This window comes from Carassius auratus, unplaced genomic scaffold, assembly GCF_003368295.1.
Source record: "Carassius auratus strain Wakin unplaced genomic scaffold, ASM336829v1 scaf_tig00001753, whole genome shotgun sequence".
Classification (NCBI taxonomy): domain Eukaryota; kingdom Metazoa; phylum Chordata; class Actinopteri; order Cypriniformes; family Cyprinidae; genus Carassius; species Carassius auratus.
The window spans coordinates 446,499-470,222 of NW_020523394.1; the positions used below are offsets into that span (position 1 = coordinate 446,499).

Genomic DNA, 23,724 nt, shown 5'->3' on the forward strand with positions numbered 1-23,724 from the left:
CTGCGGAACAACAAATAAAGACACAACAAACCTGAAAAAGGTCTGATCTAAGGAGTTCAGCAGCGTTAAATGTGGGCCGGCTCGGCTGCCGTCTGCTCACCGTGTTTGGTGCAGGCTCCCAGCAGGTTGACGATGTTGAGGTGAGGACCCAGGTGACTCATGATCTTGAGTTCAGACATCAGAGCTTGAGTCTCGCTCCTCCGCGCCGTCGCTGCAGTGAGCACACAACACCATTAACTACAATCATCGATCACACTCACATATGTGTGTGTTTCACACGCACATTTCAGCATTTTCACTGCCACTTTAGTGGCGGACTGCGAGTGGCCGAAACCGTACGCCGTCGCCTCCACAACACGCCCGAAGGCTCCAGATCCCAGCGTCCGGCCTGAAGAAACATGCATTTCAGTACAAAAACACCTGGACTTAATGAATGATTGCTAGGCCTGTGTTCAGTGTCCATGCACAGGAAAAGCTGAGTATTAAGATAAGACTATAGGAAGTGTGTCCTGTCTCACCCAGCACCAGACTGTCCCGGGGCATCTCCCAGGCCAGGTCGTAGGGCAGGTGAATGGGGTCGACGTAGATGTACTCGTGTCCATCCAAACTGACCGATTCGATCACCTTCCACCTGATTTCGTAGCGTGGCTTCTGCAGAGTTCCAGTTCAGCAATTGTTAAACCTAAACGCTACGTCTGAGTCAGAGAGACAGGAAGTGAGGTCACTGACCTTCCTCCACACAGCGACGAGGATGATGACGGAGATGATGGCGATGACCACAAGCGCTAAGACAGCAGCCAGAACGGCCACCTGAGAAAACAACGCTGGAGAGAAAACACAGTCTTTATCAACTCAGTTAAAAATAATTTCCTGTGCTACATTTCTCTCATTGAATAACCCTTACACACTAAAATATGTCAAAATGGTACAAAACCGAAGACTCGTGTTGACTTTAAATCAAAGCAACCGGCTCATATATAAGACTGTGGGCTCATATATAGAGTCAATAAGAAGTGTTTCCCGCTGCTCTGGGTTTTCTCACGGCTGAACCAGTATCAGGTTCTCAAAGAGCTCGACGGGTTTCACGCCACGTTCACGGAGCTAATGAAAGTCCTTCTGTGTTTGATCTCCACGTGTGCTGCTCCATTCAGTAGATCCTCATTTCACACATTCAGAAAGAGGCTTTAACACCCTCCCTCCCGATACACACACACACACACACGTGACTCACTGCTGTGGACCAGTCTGATGTCTCGGGCTCGGGCTCCTCTCTCGTTGCGGGCCTCGCAGCGGATGGAGAGCAGCTGCGGCCGCAGGAGAGTCAGCTGACTGTGCATCTGGTGGATCTTGCGCCTGATGTTGTAGGTGAAGTTCGTCTGGATGGTGACTTTCTCAGGATCCTCCTCTAGAGGGCTCCACGCCACACTTCTGTTACTGCACCTGATGTCAACAGAATATAAGTGTACTCATTACTGCATACTGCATAATTTGTTGTGTTTTATATTAGTTATTATTACATATTATTACATACATATTATTACAATACAAGCATATGTTTGCAGTGTTTCTCCAATTTTCTGTAAGAAATATATTTATTATATTTAATATCATATTTTATTAAACTGAAAAGTTGAACTAAGTATGAAATTAAATTATGAAATTAAACTTTATTAAACTAATTAAAAAGTTAAACAAATTAAATATCTAATTAAATTTTACACATATTTATTTGCTAATAAATGTACTTAATTTTAAACAAAGTAAATTTATTAGCAAATTAGCAAAAAAAAATATTTTTTTTATAATCATATTTGCACGTTTTAGCAAATAATCTCTATATAGCAAATTCAGTAGGTCCCAAACATCTTATACATCTTCCCAAACATTTAAAAAATGTAAATCTGAATACTTTATATAATATGTACTTTAACAAAATGCACAAAGACAATTTACAAACGAGAACAAACACACCCAGTAATATACATGCATTATATCTGCTCACACACTTAATGCAGTGCCCTCATAAGTGTGCTGCGCCCACGAAGGAAGTGAGCTGTGATAGGAAAGGTGTCCACTAATGGCCGTTACAGCATATGTGCTATATATTATTCATATAGAAGTGTTTCTGTGCAGCTCTTTGGTGTTTTAATCAGTGTGTGTGCAGTGTCTGGATGATGGACAGACACAACCTTCATTACGCTGATGTGTGTGTTTATGTAATGCTTTCTGAGTGCTCTGCAAACTCATTAGCCCTATATTTACTCATCTCGCAAACAGCTTATATTCAATATGAATGAGAGTCATTAAAGGGGAACTATTTAAAAAATGTTGGCTGATGCATCTCACGTTATGCACTGCTCGATTTGGTGGGAGCCTAACAAATGCACAGACTCATATACAGTCTGATGTTTTTTTGTAATGATGATGATGATGATGATGAAGGTGTGTCATTACTTGGGCATGCTGTCACAGCTGAACCATTGAATGCTGGGAGACGGTACTCCCTCCGCCACACAGGTGACCGCGTGCTTCTTACCAGGAAGCTGATGGTCAGAGAGTTCAGTTATCTGTGGAGGAACTACAGAGACAGGAAATGACATCAGACGACAACATTAATAGACACAAAAACCAAACAGAAAATAACTGATCAAGAAGCTTAAAGGTGAATAGCCTTTTTTTAAACTACAAGTATGGAGTAATTTATTTGTTTATTAATTTAATTAAATCAATAAAAATTTGCATTATTATAAATATTAAATTAAATTAACATAATTAAATATTAAATTACATGTACTCAGATTAAATTAAATATTAAATTACATATTTAAAAATATTAAATTATTTACATAATACATTAAATATTAAATTAAACTATTAAAATATGAAATGAAGTGAAGTTAATTATCAAATAAATGCATTAAAATGGTTAAAATAATTAAATATTATATTATTTTTTAATGGCATTAAACAAATGAAATATTAAAATAAAATAAACTATTAGAATATTAAATAAAGTAAAATTATCACATAAATTCATCAAAATTAAATTCAACTACTTACATTTTAAATTAAACAAATAACATATTGGATTAAGTAAAATTAATTGTTAAAATAAATTAATCATTTAACTAAACAATTTAAAATGTAATTAAATTAAACAAATTAATATTTTGTTAAATATTTAAGTACATGAAATTAAATGAAATTAAATTAAATTCACAGTAATCCAAACATGATCATGTGACACTGAAGACTGGAGTAATGATGTTGAAAATTCAGCTTTGCATCACAGGAATAAATGACATGTTACAATAAGATCACAACAGCTACTTTAATAATTATATTTCACATTTTATTAGTTTTACTGTATTTTTTAACAAATAAATGCAGCATCTATGAGCATAAAAGACTTTAAAAGCATTCAAAATCTCACCGACACCAAACTAAATTAAATTGCATTACATTACATTACATGCAGAGTTTGACAGTGATCCCAACAGCTGGTGTTATTCTTGGCCCAGACTTAAACGGATGTCTGTTTTCAGGAAATGGGGCGGTGTGTAAATAGATGTCAAACTGTCTCACCTTTCACCTCTAGGTCAAAGGTCAAGTCTTTAAAGTCATCATCGTTTTGGACACTGACGGTGTAGAGACCCATCTGCTCCAGTCGGATCCTGACCAGGGTCAGCGTGCTGACAAACCTGAAGAGGATTCAGAGCACACATCTGACATCTTGTGGAAAGGTTAAATGTTGTTTAATTGAGCTCATGTACTGAGAGAATCTTTACCGGGTCTCATTTTCCTGTATTGTGTTGTGTCCTGTAATAGCAGTGCCGTCTTTAGTCCAGTGGACGGTGGGTTTGGGATACGCCTGGATCTCCACCTTCAGCTCCACGTTTTCTCCAAGCTGCGCCGAGACGCTTCTGTCCATGTCAGAAGAAAGAGCCACGAATCCTTTCTCTACAGACAGACAGATGAAAATATCACGAGTTACACTGAAGTCTATCAGGGTTTCCAGAAAAATAATAAGCAGCACAACTGTTTTAAACAATGATGATAATCAGAAATGTTTCTTGGCCAGCAAATCAGTACATTAATATGATTTCTGAAGGATGATGTGACACTGAAGACTGGAGTAATGATGCGGAAAATTGAGCTCTTGATCACAGGAATAAATGACATTTTGTTGTTGTTGTTGTTGTTTTAATCTTTTCATTAAAATAAATGCAGTCTCTGCGAGCATGAAAGACTTTAAAATTATTACAAATCTCACCTACCCCAAACTTTTGAAAGCTGGTGTATCAAATTATGATGCCTTATAAGCAAGACAGAGTGAATTTTGCTTGCTCATCTTTCTACATAATCTATTTAATATTCCATAAGTGAGCTCATAATCGCAGCTGATTGTGGTAAAAGCTTTCTTCATAAAGGCTTGCCTGCAGTCACTGTATCCTGTGTGTGTAAGTGCTGCAGACCGCAGTGACCTACAGTCAGCTCCTGTGACTCTTGTATACCCTAATCCAGAGTTTCATCATGTTAAACATAAACTCATTCCCTTCAGCAGAAGGTCGCATTCAGACGAAAAAAATTCTTTAAAAAAAGATAAATCATTTATGCAGTTTTTTCCAAGTTTTCATGTTTTTAATTAACTCTAATAACGCTGGTGTTGACTGTCACTGATTTGAGTAGCCAGGCTTTATTCTATACTTGTTGTAAATGTGATGCATCTGCAGCTCTTACCCAGTACAGTGATGTTGATACTGGCTGAAGCTTTATGGTTCTCCACACCCTCATGCACCCGACAAACGTACTGTCCTGATCCGGCCAGAGACATGTTTGTGATGTTGAGACATGATCGCATGCTCACGGACGACAGGACATCAGTCAAGATTTCAACGCCCCTTGCCTGAGGGGAAAAAGGTTTGGGGTTTTCAGTGTTAGAAATGAACTTTTCCATTAGCATGTAATATTTGCTCCCAGAAAATGATTTTCAGGGGTATTTCTTTTCTTTCTTTTTTTTTTATCATGCAAAAATATTATAAAATATATATATATAATTTTTCCATTATCTATCTATCTATCTATCTATCTATCTATCTATCTATCTATCTATCTATATATATATATATATATATATATATATATATATATATATATATATATATAGTCATATAATATAAATAAATAAAATGTGAAATTGTTCCATTTTTTCAAAGCAAATGTCTAATAATTAGAATATTTATTAATAATTACCACAAAAAATAACATTCAAAAACACACTAAGTTGTTCAAACAAACTCCACAATTTGAATTTTAGGTGCATTTTTGTTGCATTTTTGCCCCAAAGGAAGCTTAATTTTTGACTAGTGTATATTTACATGTATTTATTTGGCAAGGACTTTTATCCAAAAGCGATTGCATTGCATTCACTGCAAAAAAAACAACAACAAAACAACAACAACAAACTGTATTTTTAACTTGTTTTCCTGTTCAAAATTCTAAAAGTCTTTCAAAATAAGATATATTTCCTTTAAAAGCAAAATGACTTTGCTTCTCAAGTACATGCATCCTGGTTTAGGAACGTTTAGATATTTGTTCTGGAAAAAAAAAAAGACAAAAATACTGAGGAGGAAATTGTTCAGTGGAATCAAACCCATATTTCCTGAGAATTCAAACCCATGATTATGTCGTTGATAGCACCATGGTTGTGTTAACAATTTAACTGACCCCTCTAAACCAGCAAACCTAAGCAGTGGAGACCAGTTCAGTGCAGTCAAAACCAGCAAACCACCTCAGGCTGATTTACTGTAATCTGTTTTTTTTTTTACATTTAAATTAACATTAACAATTATGCTAATGTGCATAAACTAGAACTACAATCTTGCCTCTGGTGTCTTTATCATTTTTTCCCCTCTTAATAAAAACACATGTTCCTCGTGAAGGTGTGGTCATACATCTCAAGCTCATTTCAACATGCAGAGCTTCTCATGGGAGCTCTCAGTGCTCGATCGAGAAATAATGAAAACAAAGAGTTTTATTTTCAGCCCACTCACGTCTTTGTTGGGAAAGTCCCAAAGGAAGTAGACGAGCTCCGCGCCATGAACAGTGCAGTTGACGTTCAGCATCTCGCCCTGTTTCAGGACCGTTTTGGAGGCGTTGATGATTGGATCCAGAGCCTCGGGAGCTGGGAAAGAACAAAAACGGCTATTGGTTGATATACAGAAAAACAAATCATCTGATGAGCTCATGAGAGACGCGGTCCGGTTATTGATAACAGATGTGCAACACATGGACTCTCTCTATGATTTAACCATCTTACAAACACAAATTAAAAGAAAATGTTGAGTATTTTAACTCAAAACAGTAAATAATTGCCTGTAAATAAATGTTGATACGTGAATGGTAAATACAATCATAAATATCTGTAATATTAAAGCATTAGCAGACCATATAGGACAGTTACGAAAATCATTTCTTCTACACTGCAAAAATATGCTTGTTTATGCTTAAGACAAGAAAAAAAATAATTTCCAACGGGGTCAGAAAAAAAATAAACAACGGACAAACTAAATCAACCAAGTTGATTTTGAAGCCCAAAAAAGTGCATCCATACATCATATAAAGTGCTCCAGATGGCTCCGGGTTGTTGATAAAGGGCTTCTAAAGCAAAGCCCATGTGTTCGTGTAAGGAAAATATCCATATTTAAAACACTCATGTTCACAAGAGAGTGGCGCTCCAGCTTATGACGTGTGATGTAGGTGTAGTGTAAACTCTGGAGAGAATATGCTAGTCTTCTGAGAACCAAGCTTTTGTTTTCGAAGGAATACCACGTGAAGAAGTGAATTGTTTTAGCTAGGCTCTATATTTTATTAGTGTTAAATTGGTGCATTTGTGTGTATATCCAGGATGCTTAAACATAACTAGTCACGTTTGTCACTTCTCACCGGAGCTTACGCTACACCGAAGTCATACTTAATGTCACTCTCTAGTGAACTGTGTACAACAGTTAGTGGAAGCTAAAGATTATGGTTTACACAAATGCATCTCTCCACTTCAGAATTTATATGATGTTTTATAAACAAAGTTCGGGAGGAGCACGATTAGATAATCATCCAATTTGGCACAGGTGAATCTCGTTAAGATAACCATCTTAACTAGCACAACAAGTGTATAAATATGCAGCCTTCCTACCTCTGTCCTACAACAGTTTTTCAGCTTTCGGTTTTGCTCCTTTGGCCTTAATATCACAGACTCAATTTTTTTTGTACAACGTCGCATCCTCCGTCGCAATCTACCAGCCCTAAGCTTACGCCTGTACACTTTAGCTCCAGGCTTCATCATCACAGCCGCCGCTCTGCTCAACTAGCCACATGCTCTCCACAATGCAGAGGCTTAACCTTCACCTCCACCTTCTTGGGCAGATGTGGCCTAATGGTTAGAGATTTGGACCTTAAACCCGAAGGTTGCAGGTTTGAGTCTCTGTGCTGGCAGGAGATGTAGGTGGGAGGGAGTGAATGAACCGCGCTCTCCTCCACCCTAAATACCCATGGCTGATGTGCCCTTGAGTAAGGCAGTGAACCCCCAGTTGCTGCCCAGGCGCTGGATATATAGATGCCCACTGGTCCGGGTGTGTGTTCACGGAGTGTTTACTTCTCACTGCTGTGTGTGTGAGCTTTGATTGGTTAAATGCAGAGCACCAATTCCGAGTATGGGTTACCATACTTGGCAAATGTCACGACTTTCACTTTCTTCCCTGACATCGCGGTGTCATTTAGCCATGCAAATATATAATCCGATCGGAATGTTGATAGTGTTTAAGCTTGAAGCAAACACAGATTTATTCAGACTAATCATTCTCACGGAGGGTAAACAAAGCGGATCTGTACAATATATTCTTCATCTCCTCGAGCTTTGGGTCGCATGCGGCTGGACTCAAATAGACTGGGCTGTGCCCCAGTTCTCAACGCAGCAAAACCTCAACTTTTTCACTGCGGCTCTTCCGTCCACAGCGCCGCACGTAGTGCACCTAGCCAGGGCTTGAGCTCTTGTAGCCATAGACATGGATACTATAATTACTTATGTCTATGCTTGTAGCAGTCACTAGTGCGAGGCTGCCTCCGCTAATAGCATAGGCCGTGTTGCAAATTAAGTTTTTAGGTAAAGATGCTAGGTAGGTAAAAGTAGGTTGTTTGTTGCTAAAAGTTCTTAAATAACTTGATAACATCATGGATGTTGATGTAATTTTTGTAACATGACCAAAAAAAAAAAAAAAAAAAACTGCGTAGAACAAAATAAAATAACTCCTATTTTATGTATTAATTTTCACTATCATTTTACCTGTATTTTAAATCCCACATCGTACTCCGATAGACAGATGTTCAATTATACAAGTGCAAACTAATTACTAAGGCGTATCAAAGAAACCATCAAAATTATTGAACAAGTACAACTGGTAAACTTATTTGTATGCATTGTGCATACTGGTAGGCACTTCTCTCCAAGTCTCTACCAGCTGATGTGCTGCTAGGCTGGGTTGCTGTTTCAATACTTACTGCTTTTAGCATGGTTAAGAGCAAAAGGATGTCGTCTTTCATTTTTAGCTTTTGTTTTTTATTATGTCAAAGACAGTAATTTCTCCTACTACTTCTAACATCTCTTTCTTTTCAGTGGTCTCCAGCTCCCATAACACATATGTGTGAGGCTGTTTCAGTTAGCTGTGCAGGCTGCACAGGCTCTTCAGCATTTTCCCCCCAAATATCACAAGCCCACGTGGACTACAGCTACAGCAGCTAAAACTAGTGGAAAGCTGCTTACGCTGGCAATGCATGCCCTCACATCTCAGTCTTTTCCTCCTGCTACTTCTAAACCTTTTCCTTTTCAGCAACCTTCAGCTTGCATAGCAGATGCTAGCATGAGGCTTCCTTTGCTAGCCATCTAGGCTGCACAGCCTCTTCAGGATGTCAAAAACCCCACTCCCTCCCTTTGCCCTACAGCTGCTGAAGGAAGCGTGAGGCTATCTCTTCTCGTTTCTAATGACAATTTTTCATTTTTCTTTTTAGTGGCCTCCTGCTCCCAGAAGATTATTTAAATGTCAGGCTGCCTCTGCTGACAATTGCAGCCCATGCTCCTCTTCATCAAAGCTCCCTACTTCATTTAAAATGACACTGTCTTCCAGATCAAGTTCCGGCTCTCCTCAAGCTTCAAGATGCAGCAAGTTTAGGTCATCCCCAGATTCAGACGCTTCTCAGACTGCACTGCCTCCATCCTCCTCTCAGCCAATCATTGCAGCACCTTCAGCTGCCATGCCGCAATGCATATGGCGTGGCTTCTCAACCTCCATTTCTTTCCACTCTACCTTCGGTTGTAGATGCTAGCGTGAGGCTGCCTCCGCTAGCCACTCAAGCTCAGCCACCTTTTAAAATTCCACTTTTCCTTTTCCCCATCAATGGCCAGCAGACCCAGCTGCAGATGCCAAAGCAAGCATACTGGCCTCCTACCTAATTTCCATCTTTCTCTTCCTCTTCCTATGGGCTTCCCCAAGCATCAGGGGCTAATCCATGTGTGAGGCTGTCTCCACAAACAGTTACGGCCCCTCCTTATCTTCTAACTTCTACCCAAACTAAAATTTATGGCCCCTCTACCTACTCCACTGAATGCTGCCACTTTGGAACCATCTCTTGTGCCTAATACCATCAAATCTCAGATTCTCGCAGAAATTTCTAGATGCCATGTTTTTATTGGGTTTTTTGGTTTTGCGAGATACTCAGAAATTGCAATAACCTCTAAATTTAACCCCAAACTCCATTCGACAATCTCTGATTTGTTCATACTTGATAGCCAACTATCGCTTACTCCATTAAACAAAGTAAGATGGACCAAAAAAGGATAGGCCTTCCATCTGTCGTTGAGTTGTGCTGCATGCTCAACCATGGACGGGGTTCTCCCTCCCGGTGGAGCAGAGCTGCAGGCCCCCTTCGGTCATTGTGACAGCCCTCCATCCGATGCATCAAATCACACCTCGTATCCAGTCGCAAGGGGGACTCTCCCTTCCGGTGCAGCATAGCTGCAGCTCCCTTCTGAAACTGCGAGAGTCCCTCCATCAGTTGTGTTTCCTTGCTTACTCAGCATCGTATGGGGCTCCCCTCCCAGTGCAGCAGACCCATCGGCTCTTTTGGGTCACAGGGTCAATCTTCAGTCTGTTGTTCTGAGTATGATGCATACTCGGTGGTGGACGGGGGATCTCCCTCCCGGTGCAGCAGAGCCATCGGCTTCCTTTGGTCACAGTGGGAGCCCTCCATTCGATGCATCAAACCACGTCTCATATTCAGTCGCAAGGTGGACTCCCCCTTCTGGTGCAGCAGAGCCGGAGCTCCCTTTCGGACACAGCGAGAGTCCCTCCATCAGTCCCATTTCATTGCTTATTCAGGAAAAAACAGGGCTCTCCCCTCCAGTGTAGCAGAGTCGCAGGCTCCCTTCGGATGCTGTGAGAGCCCTCCGAGGCATAAAATTGCATCTCACATCCAGCCACAATGGAGGACTCTACCTTCCAGTGAGGCAGAACCGCAGCTCCTTTTGGATGCAGTGGGAGTCCCTCCATCAGTCTCGTCTCTTTGCTTTTTCAGCATAAGACAAGGGCTCCCCTTCCGGTGCAGCAGACCCACGGCTCCCTTCGGTTGCAGGGTGAACACCCTGTCTGAGTTATGTTGCATGCTCAATGAGGGTCAGGGATCTCCCTCCCGGTGGAGTAGAGCCGCTGGCTCTCTTCGGTTACAGTAGTACCCTACATCCGACGCGTCAAACCACGCCTCGACTCTCCTTGCCTATTCAGCATCTGACGGGGCTCTCCCTTCCGGGACAGCAGACCCATGGCTCTCTTCGGTTGCAGGGTGAATCCCCCGTCTGAGTTATGTTGAGCCGCAGCTCCCTTTGGATGCAGCAAGAGTCCCTCATTTGATATCTGTCATTGTGCTCCTCTTATAGCGGCATGGAGGGCTCGCCAGTCCGACTTTGCGAGCCGCAGTTCTCGTTGAACAATGCACAGGCTCTCCCGGTCGCTCTGCACCTTATCTCTTCACAGCACGCATATTTTGGTGGGACAAATAAATTTAGCTCTCTGGCTGCTGTCCTATGCCTTTTAAGCTTCTTTTGGGGAGTTCTTTGGGTTCAGGCTATGTTCCAGGCCCGGGGCCCTCCCCCAGGACAGCACGCCAAAATATGCTTACTATTTGCCATCAGATTACATGTAAAGGGTGAACTCTTGCATTCACTTCAGAATCACTTCAGCACTTTATTAACCCCCCGTAGCCATATGGAGCACTTTTTATTATAGATGGATGCACTTTTTGTGGGCTCCAAAATCTCAACCCCCATTCACTTAGTTTTTATCCAGCTGTATTTACTCAGTGCAACTAATAACAAGTGAAAGATAAAAAAAAAAAACAATCACTGAAGGAAAAAGATTACCCTCCTTGTGCCAGTATTTTGTTGAAGCACCTTTTGCGTTAATTACAGGTACAGTACAGTACTTTAGTCTTTGCGGATTTGTCTCTACTAACTTTGCACATCTAGGCTTTGCAATATTTGCCCACTCTTCTTTGCAGAACTGCTCAAGTTCAGTTAAATTTGATGGTAACAGCAGACAGCAGTCTTCAAGTCATTCCACAAATTTTCATTGGGGTTTAAGTCTGGACTCTACCTAGGCCATGCAAGGACATTTACCTTTTTCTTCTTCGATGACTGTTGTATTTATTTAACAAAATGTGGTTGTAGCATGTGTATTGCTGTTAAAAGTTTAGAAAAAGTACTTTAAATATTGGTAAATGCTTGTCAGCAATAAGACCCTTCTTATGGTATCAAAAATTTCAAAGTACCAAATATACTGAAAACGTAGAAGGTGGTGGACTCTTTCTCCTCTCCGTTCAGCTCTCCTTTGCATTTGTAGGTTTTGTCCTCCAGGGCAGCGGTGTAGCCCACGCTGGGGTTGTACGACCCCTCCACCTTTATGTCTGTGTCTCTCTCGTACAGCGTGACGTTTATCAAGGGATCCGTTACCAGACATGGGATGGTGCCTTTCACTCGCGTCTTAGTCACCATGACATGATCGTTCTCGAGGAACCACACCTCAGGATCTGAAGAGAACAGAATCAGTGAATCAGTGTGTGTGCGTGAATTAATCAATAAGTGAATGATTGCATGCACAAATGAACAAATGAATGAATGTAGGAATCAAATGAATTGATGAGAAATTAAGTGAATGAATAAATTATTTAAGGTGTTAATAAATGAATTGAATGTCTGAGAGAGTGAGTGAATGAATGAAAAAAACAATAAATTAAAAAATGTTTGACAATAACAGAATAATAAATGCCTACATGAAATGAATGAACGAACATGTGAGAATCAATAGAGTAATGGATGTGTGAGTAAATAAATGACTGCATAAGTGAATGAATTAATGTAGGAATCAAAAAAATAAGTGAAATAAATTAATGTGAGAATTAATGAATGCATGTGTGAGAAAATGTATAAATAAATGTGTCAGTGAATGAATTAACAAAACCCAGTGTGAAATTATACAAATTAATGAATGCATGAGTATATGAACTAATTAATCATAGTGAAAATAAAATGAATGAATGCAGGAGGGAATAAATGCCACGCACAAATCAATGTGAGAATCAACAAATTAATGAATGCATTAGTGAATGAACAGAGAAATCACTGTGACAATTAAATAAATGCATAAGTGCATGAACAAAAATAATAATAATAATATGATAAATAATAAATGAATGAATGCATGACTTAAATCAAAGTGAGAATTACCAAATAAATGAATGCACAAATAATGTGAGAATCAATCAATAAATTAAGTAATGAGTGAAGGAATTAACAAATTAATGTCAGAATTAATATAATGGAATGAATGTATGAGTGAATGAACAAAATAATCCATCTGAAGACCAATAATTGAATGCACAAGTTAATGAAAGAACAAATTAATGAATATGGAAATGAGAATATGGATCAAATAAAATTCACAGAACATAAAATCAATGGGGGGAAGAATCACACAAACATTCTAATGTTAAAATGTTCAAATATACAGAACAGTATCTGTTGTTTTTACATGCACTTTTGAAAACCAGCAATTAATTAAGAAATGTATAAATTGAATAGTTTTGAATATTTGCATGAGTTCTTACCAGGCACAAACACAGCCACCTCTCTGGACTCGTTTGTCCCGCTCTCTGAACATACATAGACTCCCGTGTGTCTCCACGTCACCTGCTCCAGACGGAGAACGCTGGAGGAGGGACTTTGCTTCTCGGTGTGGAACTCTGGAACATTCTCCTCCCGCTTGAAGCGCCAGGTGACATTACTCCCGCCGGAGCAGGTGATGCTGAAGGAGGAGTTGATGGAGAGGACGACCGGAGTGACGCTGGGATTGAGCTCCAGACCTGAACTACCCAGACAGAGCAGGAGCAAACCTGCACACAAACCAGCACTGAGATTAATACCACGTCACTCAAACAATACTGCTCGACAATAGCGCAAAAATAATTTGGGGAAAACAAACGTTTCCTCCTTGAGAATTTCAGGAAGAACATCACGCTTTTTTGTGTTCATTAAAAACTTATTCTAGATAGAACATTAAATAGAGTTTATTTGGTTAGGTTTTGAATGTAACATTATTTTGAGGTTTGTTTAGTCTGTTACCTGTTGTCATGGCAGTCAGTTGGGACCGGCTGAAACTCTTCATGCTGCCGTCCAGAGCACGACACGTTTAGACTCTACAGACGGAGGGAAAACAACTCAGGATTGATTCGCCTCAAAGCCAAAGGAAACAGCAATCTTACCAAACTTACCTCAACATTTATTTTTACAAAAGAAAAAATTCTCTCAGTGTGAGTTATTCCTCTATTGAAGTCCTTTTAAAAACTCATGCACACAGAATAATATACAAAGACTTCATGACTGTAATTCCATGAAAGGATCTTTAACTTTCTTCTGCATTCAGATGACTGGATGTTTCTCTTGTGTGTCCAGCACTGTGGAATAACACATGGGTTGTTTCTCACACAGGCTTCAGAGAAGGACACACTCATGCATGACTGCACACAAACAGTAGCATGTTTCACAAACGTTGCCATTGTTGTATTTCTCACTGCAGCACATTCACTGGCATCTACTCACGGTCACAGTGAGCATCCCAACAAAACAACAGCATAAATAAAATAATATAAAATAAAATAAAAGGATTTTGAGGAATCAGTCTTGCGAGACGATGCACAAACTCAACATTAATAGTGTTATAAGAGAAACAAAACAATATGTTACAAATTATTGAAAATTCAACTAAAACTAAAGTGAAAAACAAATAAATAAAAAAACTAATTCAAAATATTACATCAATATAGTATATATAAAATAGCATACCAATGACACTAAAACAACGTTGGTTAGTGTTAATATTTAGTGGTTTGATCACATTATTAGCTGCACTAGTACTAGTACTAGAGTGACTTACACGACTAATAAAGATGACTGAAAACTAGATCAAGTTTGCTTATAAACCTGCATATAAACATGAAAGTTTACAGGATCTAATTATGAGAGATCTGATCCATTTCAAGGCGTTCTAGAGATCAGAGGACACACAAATCCTCAAGAATGTGTGTGTGTGTGTGTGTGTGTGTAAACACTAGGGTTAATAGGACAGGTTTATTGGGGGTGGAAATGAAGGGATGGATGGATGGAGTGGGGGTGGATGGGTGTTTTAGAGGTTTGGAAACAGTTAAAGCTGGATAACCAGGTGCTAAACCAGGGTGGGAGAACCAGAGAGGTCAGAAGAACATATCGCAGAGAAGAGACGGAGGGCAAAAAAAAAAAAAAAAAAAAAACAGAGAAGAAATCCTTCAAGGGAGTCTTTGGAAAAAGAGTGAAATGCGTAACTGGAGAAATGTTCTTAACTCATAAAAGATGTTTGTTAGGGTGATCTAATCATGAGTATTTTTAGCCACGATTAAATTCAAGACTTGCTTCATGAGATAAAGCAGATAAATTTCAAAAGGAAACATCCAGTTTTGAGATTTTGGTCTATATTGCTTCCACAGCTTGTCTTCTTTCAGACTTTAAAAAACTACATCTAAAATACACTTAATAAGTGTTTATGTTAATGCACTTTACCTATCTGCACATGTAGATTTCAATAACAATACCTTTTTTTTCTGTGAGTTTGTTCTCCACTTCAGCAGCACTTACATGCACCACACTTTACAGTTGTATTCCTTTGTATATTCTGAAAATTTTTACAGAGCTGTTTGAACATTTCATTCGCTTATTTTTATTATTGTACTTAACTATCTGCATCTGTAGATTTCTCAAATTGAGTTTTCTTTCTCTACTTGAGTAGCACTTACAGACACTAAACTTAGCAGTTTTGTTGCTATCTGAAGATTTTTAGTCAAGTCAAGAAAGAAAGTAGGAATACAAATGAGTGCATGTTTAATTAGATAATGCCTCATTTTCATATTTAAACATGACTCTTAGAATACTAATGTTCTCTTTTCACCTGGGGTGTCTTGCCTTAACAACTCGTTTTTCAGAGTGTACTGTATGTACTCCACTGGTTAACTGTTAGATCGGATGCACTTTAACACAGATGCATCACACTGAAAACATTTTCCGACAAGGCAATAAAAAGGAAGCGATAATGTATTTTAAAAATGTCTCACCGAAGCAATCAAAATCAAGCATCCCACACAAATCCTGCATCTCTCTCGTGCCTGATATACTGCCAGAGGAAAAGTGCACTTCGTAAAGTGCTACCGGTCCCTCAGGAGTGACGTACAGAAGAGAACAAGGAGCCTCCAGTGCTGTTATAGTTGCTTTAGGAGGAGTTTGTCCAGTGTATATTCCCAGAAAAGACTTGGAAACTTTCTCATGATCTCCAATACAACAGGGGATGCGCTCAGAGACCCCAAGTTTACACACACAAGAAAACTCTCTAAGAATACTGTGTTAATATGATCATTTCCTGTATTGATTTTTCACAGGTGTTGTATCTGTATTTTGAGTTACGCGTAGCGTTTTATGTTATCAGAAAACTACCATTACCTTTTATGTTCTCCCATCATTTGTTCTTACATTGTAAAGCCACACTTCAGTACACTCATTCAAACACTTACTGTTTTAGTCCTCATTCATATATTCACTCTGATGTTATTCCAAACAATGCAACTTTCAGTCTTTCATGCAAATTGGCATCAGGAAGAATAACATGCTCATTTTCCATTAAATAAAGCAAGTTATAGAAAGGTTATATTCCATTAAATAAAGCAAGTTACTGTATATACAGGTTTGGAACAACATTTGTGAGTAAATGAACTAGCCATTGAAATGCATAAAAGATGCATAAAACCAATGTGAAGAAAATATCTTAAAGTAAAATGAAATAATCAAATAAAATAACCAGCACTCTTCTCCTCAAGATACAGAGCTTAAATGCTGCAGGATGTCAGTCAGGTAAATAAACGAACGAACCATTTACACCATCTGAAGATGCATAAAACCACTATGAAAGAATCAAAGAGTCAATGCAAATAAAAACATGCAATTTTGAAATGAGAAACATCAGGTCTGTGAGCTCCAGCCAGTTTCCTAGTTTTATAATGTGCTGAATCCTCTGAAAGCTGCCATGAGACCAAGAGCGCTAGGAAAAAAAACATAATGTCTGAAAAAAAGGCAAGATGAATACTGTGGAATATTTCGCTGCCAAGCAGCCCAGCAGTGAAAAGAGCTCTGAACTAAACCCTTTCACAGAAAGAGACTGGCTAAAACACAGAAAAAGAAGAACATGAAAGACCGGTAGCTCTGAAGGAAAGAGAGAGGCCAGAATGAGGTTGAAGTCCATGTCAGAACGGGCTCTTTTTCATGCTAACGTCTCTCTGGGCTTTAGAAAAGCTTCACTGCATACAATCTGCATCAGAGAGAGCAGAAGAACATCAGATCCCTGAAAGGAACCCAAAACAATTATGTTACAGAAACAAGGAAAATCTAATGCCGCCATCGCCATCGACCCACGTCTGGCACTGTTGACTTCAACACTAGCAGACACAGCAGCTAAAGCAGCTTCAAAATGGCCGAAATCATTTATGAATGCAGCTGGGATCACACCATACCCGAGGACGTTTCAACGCAGTTGTTAAAGTGTTTTAAATATTTAAGAGTGTTGCTGTGTGGTTTTTAAGGTGCTCCTCTGTGGTTGCCAGGGTGTTGCTATACAGTTAAGATGTTTTAAGAATTTTAGAGCACTGGACTGTTTTTTCAAAGTGGCCTGGGTGGGTGCCAGGACGTTGCGATGCCAATGCTTAGGCATTTTAAACATGTAAGAGTATAGTTACCAGGGTGTGCATTACATGTTCTAAGCATGTTAGAGTGTAGGATGTTGCTATGCCGATGCCAGGGTGTTGTGAGAGTTTAGAATGCTGTGAAGCAGTTCAAGATGTGTTGGATGGACGATCGGGTGTTGCTCTGCTTTTCTGAGTGGCTGCTTCAAGTCAAGAGTCTAGTCATAGTGGACAGACTGAACTACTCAGAGGGAGACTAATAGCTGTGTCATTCTGCTACATGACATGGTGGTTTGCTTTATGTAAACAGATGTGGCGTCTACTGAGTGTGTTTAGAGTGTGTGTGAGCGAGAGAGAGAGAGAGAGAGAGAGAGAGAGAGAGAGAGAGAGAGAGAGAGTTGGGATGGGATGGGAACGGCGTGCTCGTCTGACCCATCCCAGCATCCTGGACTCCTGTTAACACTCTCAGATGTGTCATTTCGTGACACAACATCTAAATCCCAGAATTCCCACCAGACGTAACACAAGGTCTGTCACTCTTGCACACATATAAACTAGCCCTGAGCAGTGATGCCGGTAACGCGTTACTTAGTAACGCGTTACTCTAATCTGAACACTTTTTTCAGTAACGAGTAATCTAACGCATTAGTATTTCCAAACCAGTAATCAGATTAAAGTTACTTAACCAAGTCACAGTGCGTTACTATTTTATTTTTTTTTTCATTTTCCTTAATAAAAATATATATTTATTTCTTCTTGCATCTCGGGGAGTGAAGTCACTTTTTCAAGTCACGTTTTCAGCATTCATGAAGTTCACGTCATGTGTGTGTGCCACGCAGCGACACAAACGTAAACAATGGAGGGAGGCGAGAGATGCGCGTTTTCTAGATGGAGATACAGTCACTATTTTGAGTTTGTGTCAGCTAAAAGACAACATTAGGGTCCGTTGTACACTCTGTGCTGGCGCCGACAATGTGTTATCTAGCTACAAAAACACTACATCGAATTTGAAAAATCGTTTGGATTCGCAGCACTGCATAGCCAAATTTATAGAGCAAGTCACACAAGCTGGACTTCGGCGCAAAACCAGTAAGTGGGGGAGAGTTGAAGAAGTTAGTCGGGCAGTTTGTTGTGGAGGAAATGCCATTAAATACGGTTGACTCGCCTACATTTCATGCCATAATAAACAAGATCCCTACCACTGTCAATGCCGCGCTGCCTCACAGAACAGCTTTTTTATTCTTACATGGAGGAGTATTCAGTGATGGAGAGAAATCTAATATTTTTTATTAAATAATGTATTAATGTTAAGTCAAGAAAGGCTGCCTTTATTTTTTGTAAAAACATGTATTTTTTTCAGGAAATAGTTTTTAAGTTCAACTTTGTCAGGAGATAGATTGTGGATGTTACTGTTAAAAATACACTTGCAATAAAGTGAGTGTTGGCAAAACTGGTTGTCATTTTTATGTTGTCGGCAGCTGCTGATTGTAACTAATAAAGTAACTTGTAAAGTAATTAGTTACTTTTAAAATCAAGTAATCTGTAAAGTAACTAAGTTACTTTTTAAATCAAGTAATCTGTAAAGTAACTAAGTTACTTTTTCAAAGTAACTTTGGCAACACTGGCCCTGAGCTGCTTGTCTCCACTGGGATTATCTTTATACGGGAGATTGCTTTCCTTAAACATCTGCCAGAGCCGTGCTGACCAGGGGGTGATCGCTTCAGCACCAAACCTGTTGTCTGTTCTTCTGTACAGGCCTCTGGGAAACATGCACAATCTTGAAAGAAAAGGGGAAAAAGAAAAAGAAAGGCACTGGAAGAAGAAACTATTTTCGATGTTGTTCTTTGCATTCAGCTGCAGGGCCTCCTGCTTCCTGTGTGTGTTTGGGAACATGTGTAGAGACTCAGCGTGGGTGTATGAATGACACGCAGACCTCCAAGGCCAGGAATAACACATACACACACACACACACACACACACACACACACACACACATATGAATAAAACCATCCCAAATTCCCCCTCGTTTCGGAAAGCCAGAGCTCCTTAAAAGTTGCAAAACACACTGTGTATCCGCTGCTGTCCCCCATATGGTGATGAGACATCACATTCCCAGTACAGCAGGACCACATTATGGGAATATCCACCAATTGGGGAAAAACACGTGCTACAGCTTGGCCATTCCTATGGTATCTTGGGCTAATAGCATGATGCTGAACAGCTCTGGGTTGTTGCTAGGGTGCTAGGATTTGCTATAATATTGCTGTGGTGTTTTGGTTTGTTGCTAGGGTATTCCAAGTGGTCATTTGTCACTGCTAGGTGGCTGCTAGGGCATCGATTTGCCATTCCAATGGTGCATTAACTGTTGCATGCATCTGAACAGTTGTTAGGGTGTTGCTATAGTATTTGTGGTTGTTGCTAGAGTGGTTAAGTGGTTGTTTGATGTTGCTAGGGCATTGCTTGACAGTTTCTATGTGTTTTGGGTTGACTAGGGTGTAGCTATGGTGTTCCAGGTTGTTGCTAGGGTGTTTTGGTAGAAACATCTCACTCTCGTTTACTCACTCTCATGTTATTACAAACCTGTATTACATTTTTTCTGTGTAATTTAAAAGTAGAGATTTTGAAGACAGCCGGGGTTCAGACAACACTGGACACCATTGACCAAAAAACAGAGAGGTGTTTCCACAAAAGAACGCAAGTCATATAAGTTTGGAGTAAATGATGGAAATAAATATATAATTTTTTGGTAGAACAATCCCTTTGCATCTTCAAAGCAACAACATTTTCCTCTGTGCAAACACCTTTCAGACTGAGTCAGCAGCTTCGATGAGCAGCACATAAGCGTTTGGAGCTCTAATGGTCTTCAAGAGCACTTCCTGCTTTGGGACAATAGTAAATCCCTCAGTAAGAGGACTGACCCTGAACCATTCGTCACAGCTAATCTGACAGTACAAAAGGTTCACAGGCTGTTATCGCTAGTTATGAAAACGCAGCATGGTCTGGGGCCAAACACGAAGATGGTTATCGCCTGGAGGACGTCCAGCTTCTACACACACACACACACACTCACTCAAAACTCTCTCCTCTTCCTGTTCTCGATTCGCGTTTATTAAAGGTGAGCACTGCTTTAGGATCATCCCTCCTTGAGCTGAACTTCTGGCACACGCTGTGGGAAAACCGATCCAATGCGTCACTGTTAAAATAAACATTTCCCTTTTTCTATCCCAGTTTTCCCCTGGGATGATGAGACAGTCGATCCCCAAACCCTTGTCAAGTCCCTCAGGGAACAAGAAAACACTTTTTGCAGTTTGCAGACTTAATATAAATTTACAATGGAAAACAAAGGCTAAAAACACCCATTTGCAGTCTCCGAAGAATCTTGTTAGGAACTATCATATAAAGCAAAGACTTCACTAGGGACACACCAAGAATATTAACTGAAAAAATATATATATATATATAGAAAATACATTTTGCTAAATATACACACTATATGTATTCATTTTAATTAGCCTGTTATTGATGGCTTCATTATTCAATGTATGTTTGAATAAATATTTAATGAAAACCAAATTGCATAAGAACCATTGTTTAGATGTTTACATTTTAGATATTTTTTTTTAGAATTGGAAAGAAGCCACGTAATATTATTAAAAAGTTATATATATATATATATATATATATATATATATATATATATATATATATATATATATATATATATATATATATATATATATATATATATATATATATATAAAGTTATATAAATATTTATACTTACATACACACAAATGTATATAGTTTTTAGTGCTGTCAAATGATTAATCACAATTGATAGTATACAAAATAATAATAATTTTTTTAGAAAGTATATACATGCGTACTGTGTATATTTTTAAGTATATATAAATACTTACACATGCATGTATATATCTAAGAAAAATGTTTTGTTTATATTTAAAATATTTATATATAATATAAATTACATCTCAATATATAAATGTATGCACGTAAATATATATTTTAAATATACATTTATGTTTGTACACATACACATACAATGTATAAACAAAAACTATTATTTTAGATGTGATTAATTACGATTAATCGTTTGACAGCACTTAAAATGCTAATTTGAGTTAACTTTAGGTTAGTTAAGTTGGATATTTAAGTTATCTCAACTAATTTTAAGTCGTTATAAATAATTGTTGCATTAAAATTTTATTACGGTGTATTATAGTTTTGTTAATGTTTTGAATTAGAATCTATTTCTATTATTCCATTTTCATTTTATTTTAAGTCTTAGTAAGTCCATTGTGTTTTTTGTCATTTTAATTATTTATTTCAATACGCCTATATTTTTATTTAATATATTTATTTTGTTTTAGTTTATTTAGTTTTAATCTAACTTAAAGAACTTTGGCAGCTAGTTGAAGTATTATAAGTCTTTTAAATTATTTTATTTTAACTAATGTTTATTTTATTTCAAGTAAAAAATGTTTTTTTTTTATGATTTTTGTTTTGATTAGCTATAATAAACATGCTGCAAATCGATTAAATTCGATATTACTAATTCAATATTCATTATTACAGAATAATATACCAACCACTAATTCATATAAATAGTTTGGCTAATTACAAGAAAAGAAAAAAGAACATAGAATGACTATAATTATTAATAAACAATATTCAATAAAATAAATATATTTAATATTGATGTTTTGCCATGTTATTAAATAAATAAAGCACTCAGGTGTGCATTGTTTTGTGCCATATCAAAATCAGTTTTAATGCTGCTTTTCGTTTTGTTTTACGAAAAAAGACCATAACCACAAACACAAACACCTTCTCTTTTATGGTTATCCTTGGTTAGTTTGGTTTCCAACAACCTAAAACCACAACAGACCTGCAGGATATTTACAAAAAGACTACCTTTGTAAGCACTGCTTTCTCTGCTGAACTTCCTTTCCTTCTCACAAATCAGCTGGTTTTTGAGTCTAGCGCTAACAGAAGACATGTTTTTTTAGTGTTTGAAGGGGGTGAGGGATTCAAACATCAACAAAGAGAAACTGAAAATGCAGGGGAAAGATTTTGTCTCTTTATACTGATACTTCACTTAAAAAAATAATGTGGCTAAATGCTCAGTGTTGAGGAGGTACTTTGAGATATACCATGGTACTAAATTATTAGCGTACCATTATGCACTCATAAGTATTTCAAATGATAAAAACAATAGTAATAATCTGCTACTTTTTCATAGGTGTGATGATCTTAATGATACTGGAATAAAATGAAGGGAATAAATTAATAGAGAATTAAGCAATATGAAAAAAAACTAAGGCTACTGTTACATGCATGTAAGAATTACAGTTATTATGAGTTTCTGACTTAAAATTGCAAGAGGAAAAAGAAGTTACTTGAAATAAAATAAACATTAATTGAAATTTGTTTAACTTGGAGTATTAAATAACAAATAAATCAATAAAAACATTATATGCAAAATTACTAAAATTACAGTGATGACAGAAAATCTAAAAATAAAATAGAAAATATTTCTACAAAATATTAACAAAGACTATAAAAGTATGTCTTTTATTATTAACAGAAACTGAAACCAAAACTATATATAAAACTCTATCTATCTATCTATCTCTCTCTCTCTCTCTCTCTCTCTCTCTCTCTCTCTCTCTCTCTCTCTCTCTCTCTCTCTCTATATATATATATATATATATATATATATATATATATATATATATATATATATATATATATAAACACATATATATAAAATCATAAAAACAGTTAAAAAAAAGTTCCCTAAAATTAAATTGAAACTGAAAAAAAATATATGCAATCTAGTTCAAAATAACAAAATATCACAGTATATAATTATTAATAAAACAACACTGTAATGAAGTTGTTCTTCACAAGAAACAATGAAACATTTTGATAAAATGAACAACAAAGCATGGATCCATTGAGCAAAAATCAGTGAATTGTCGTAATTCTGAGTGAGTTCATTCAGCCATCAGGTTTGTTTGAGGTGTCTGTGAGGAGTGGAGAAATCAGTGCTGTGTGTGTGTGTGTGTGTGTGTGTGTGTGTGTGTGTGTGTGTGTGTGAGAGAGAGATGTGGTCAGCATCTCTCACATTAACCCTACTCTCCTCAAATCATTAGGGATGAATTGTTATAGGAAAAAGCATTTGGAAAGATCCCACATTTAAACAGGCGACTCCACAAGTTAAAGTTCATCTAGTTTTTCTCCCAGATTCTCGTAATTTTCCAAAGCGCTGTACAATTTTGACTTTACTGTGGTGTTTATAACTGTTTTTCAGACTCTGAGCCAGAGACACGTCACCAGAGAATGTTA

The 23,724-nt window shown here is 37.9% G+C and overlaps 1 protein-coding gene across 3 annotated transcripts in view; it reads right to left on the reverse strand.

Annotated features, from left to right (window-relative positions):
• The window catches only part of LOC113069557 (platelet-derived growth factor receptor beta-like), a 78,410-nt gene that overhangs the window by 11,491 nt on the left and 43,195 nt on the right, over positions 1-23,724 (reverse strand). For 2 of the 3 annotated variants that reach the window (XM_026242707.1, XM_026242708.1), the window contains exons 2-14: positions 13,721-13,794; positions 13,207-13,491; positions 11,872-12,129; positions 6,054-6,184; positions 4,741-4,906; positions 3,789-3,960; positions 3,586-3,701; positions 2,455-2,578; positions 1,232-1,440; positions 730-824; positions 519-651; positions 284-388; positions 101-211 (exon numbers count right to left, since the gene is read on the reverse strand). In XM_026242707.1, the coding sequence (XP_026098492.1) occupies positions 101-211; positions 284-388; positions 519-651; positions 730-824; positions 1,232-1,440; positions 2,455-2,578; positions 3,586-3,701; positions 3,789-3,960; positions 4,741-4,906; positions 6,054-6,184; positions 11,872-12,129; positions 13,207-13,491; positions 13,721-13,763 (1,948 nt within the window). In that variant the 5' untranslated portion in view covers positions 13,764-13,794. The remainder of the gene's footprint in view (positions 1-100; positions 212-283; positions 389-518; positions 652-729; positions 825-1,231; positions 1,441-2,454; positions 2,579-3,585; positions 3,702-3,788; positions 3,961-4,740; positions 4,907-6,053; positions 6,185-11,871; positions 12,130-13,206; positions 13,492-13,720; positions 13,795-23,724) is intronic. The other variant, XM_026242709.1, reaches the window with a different exon arrangement.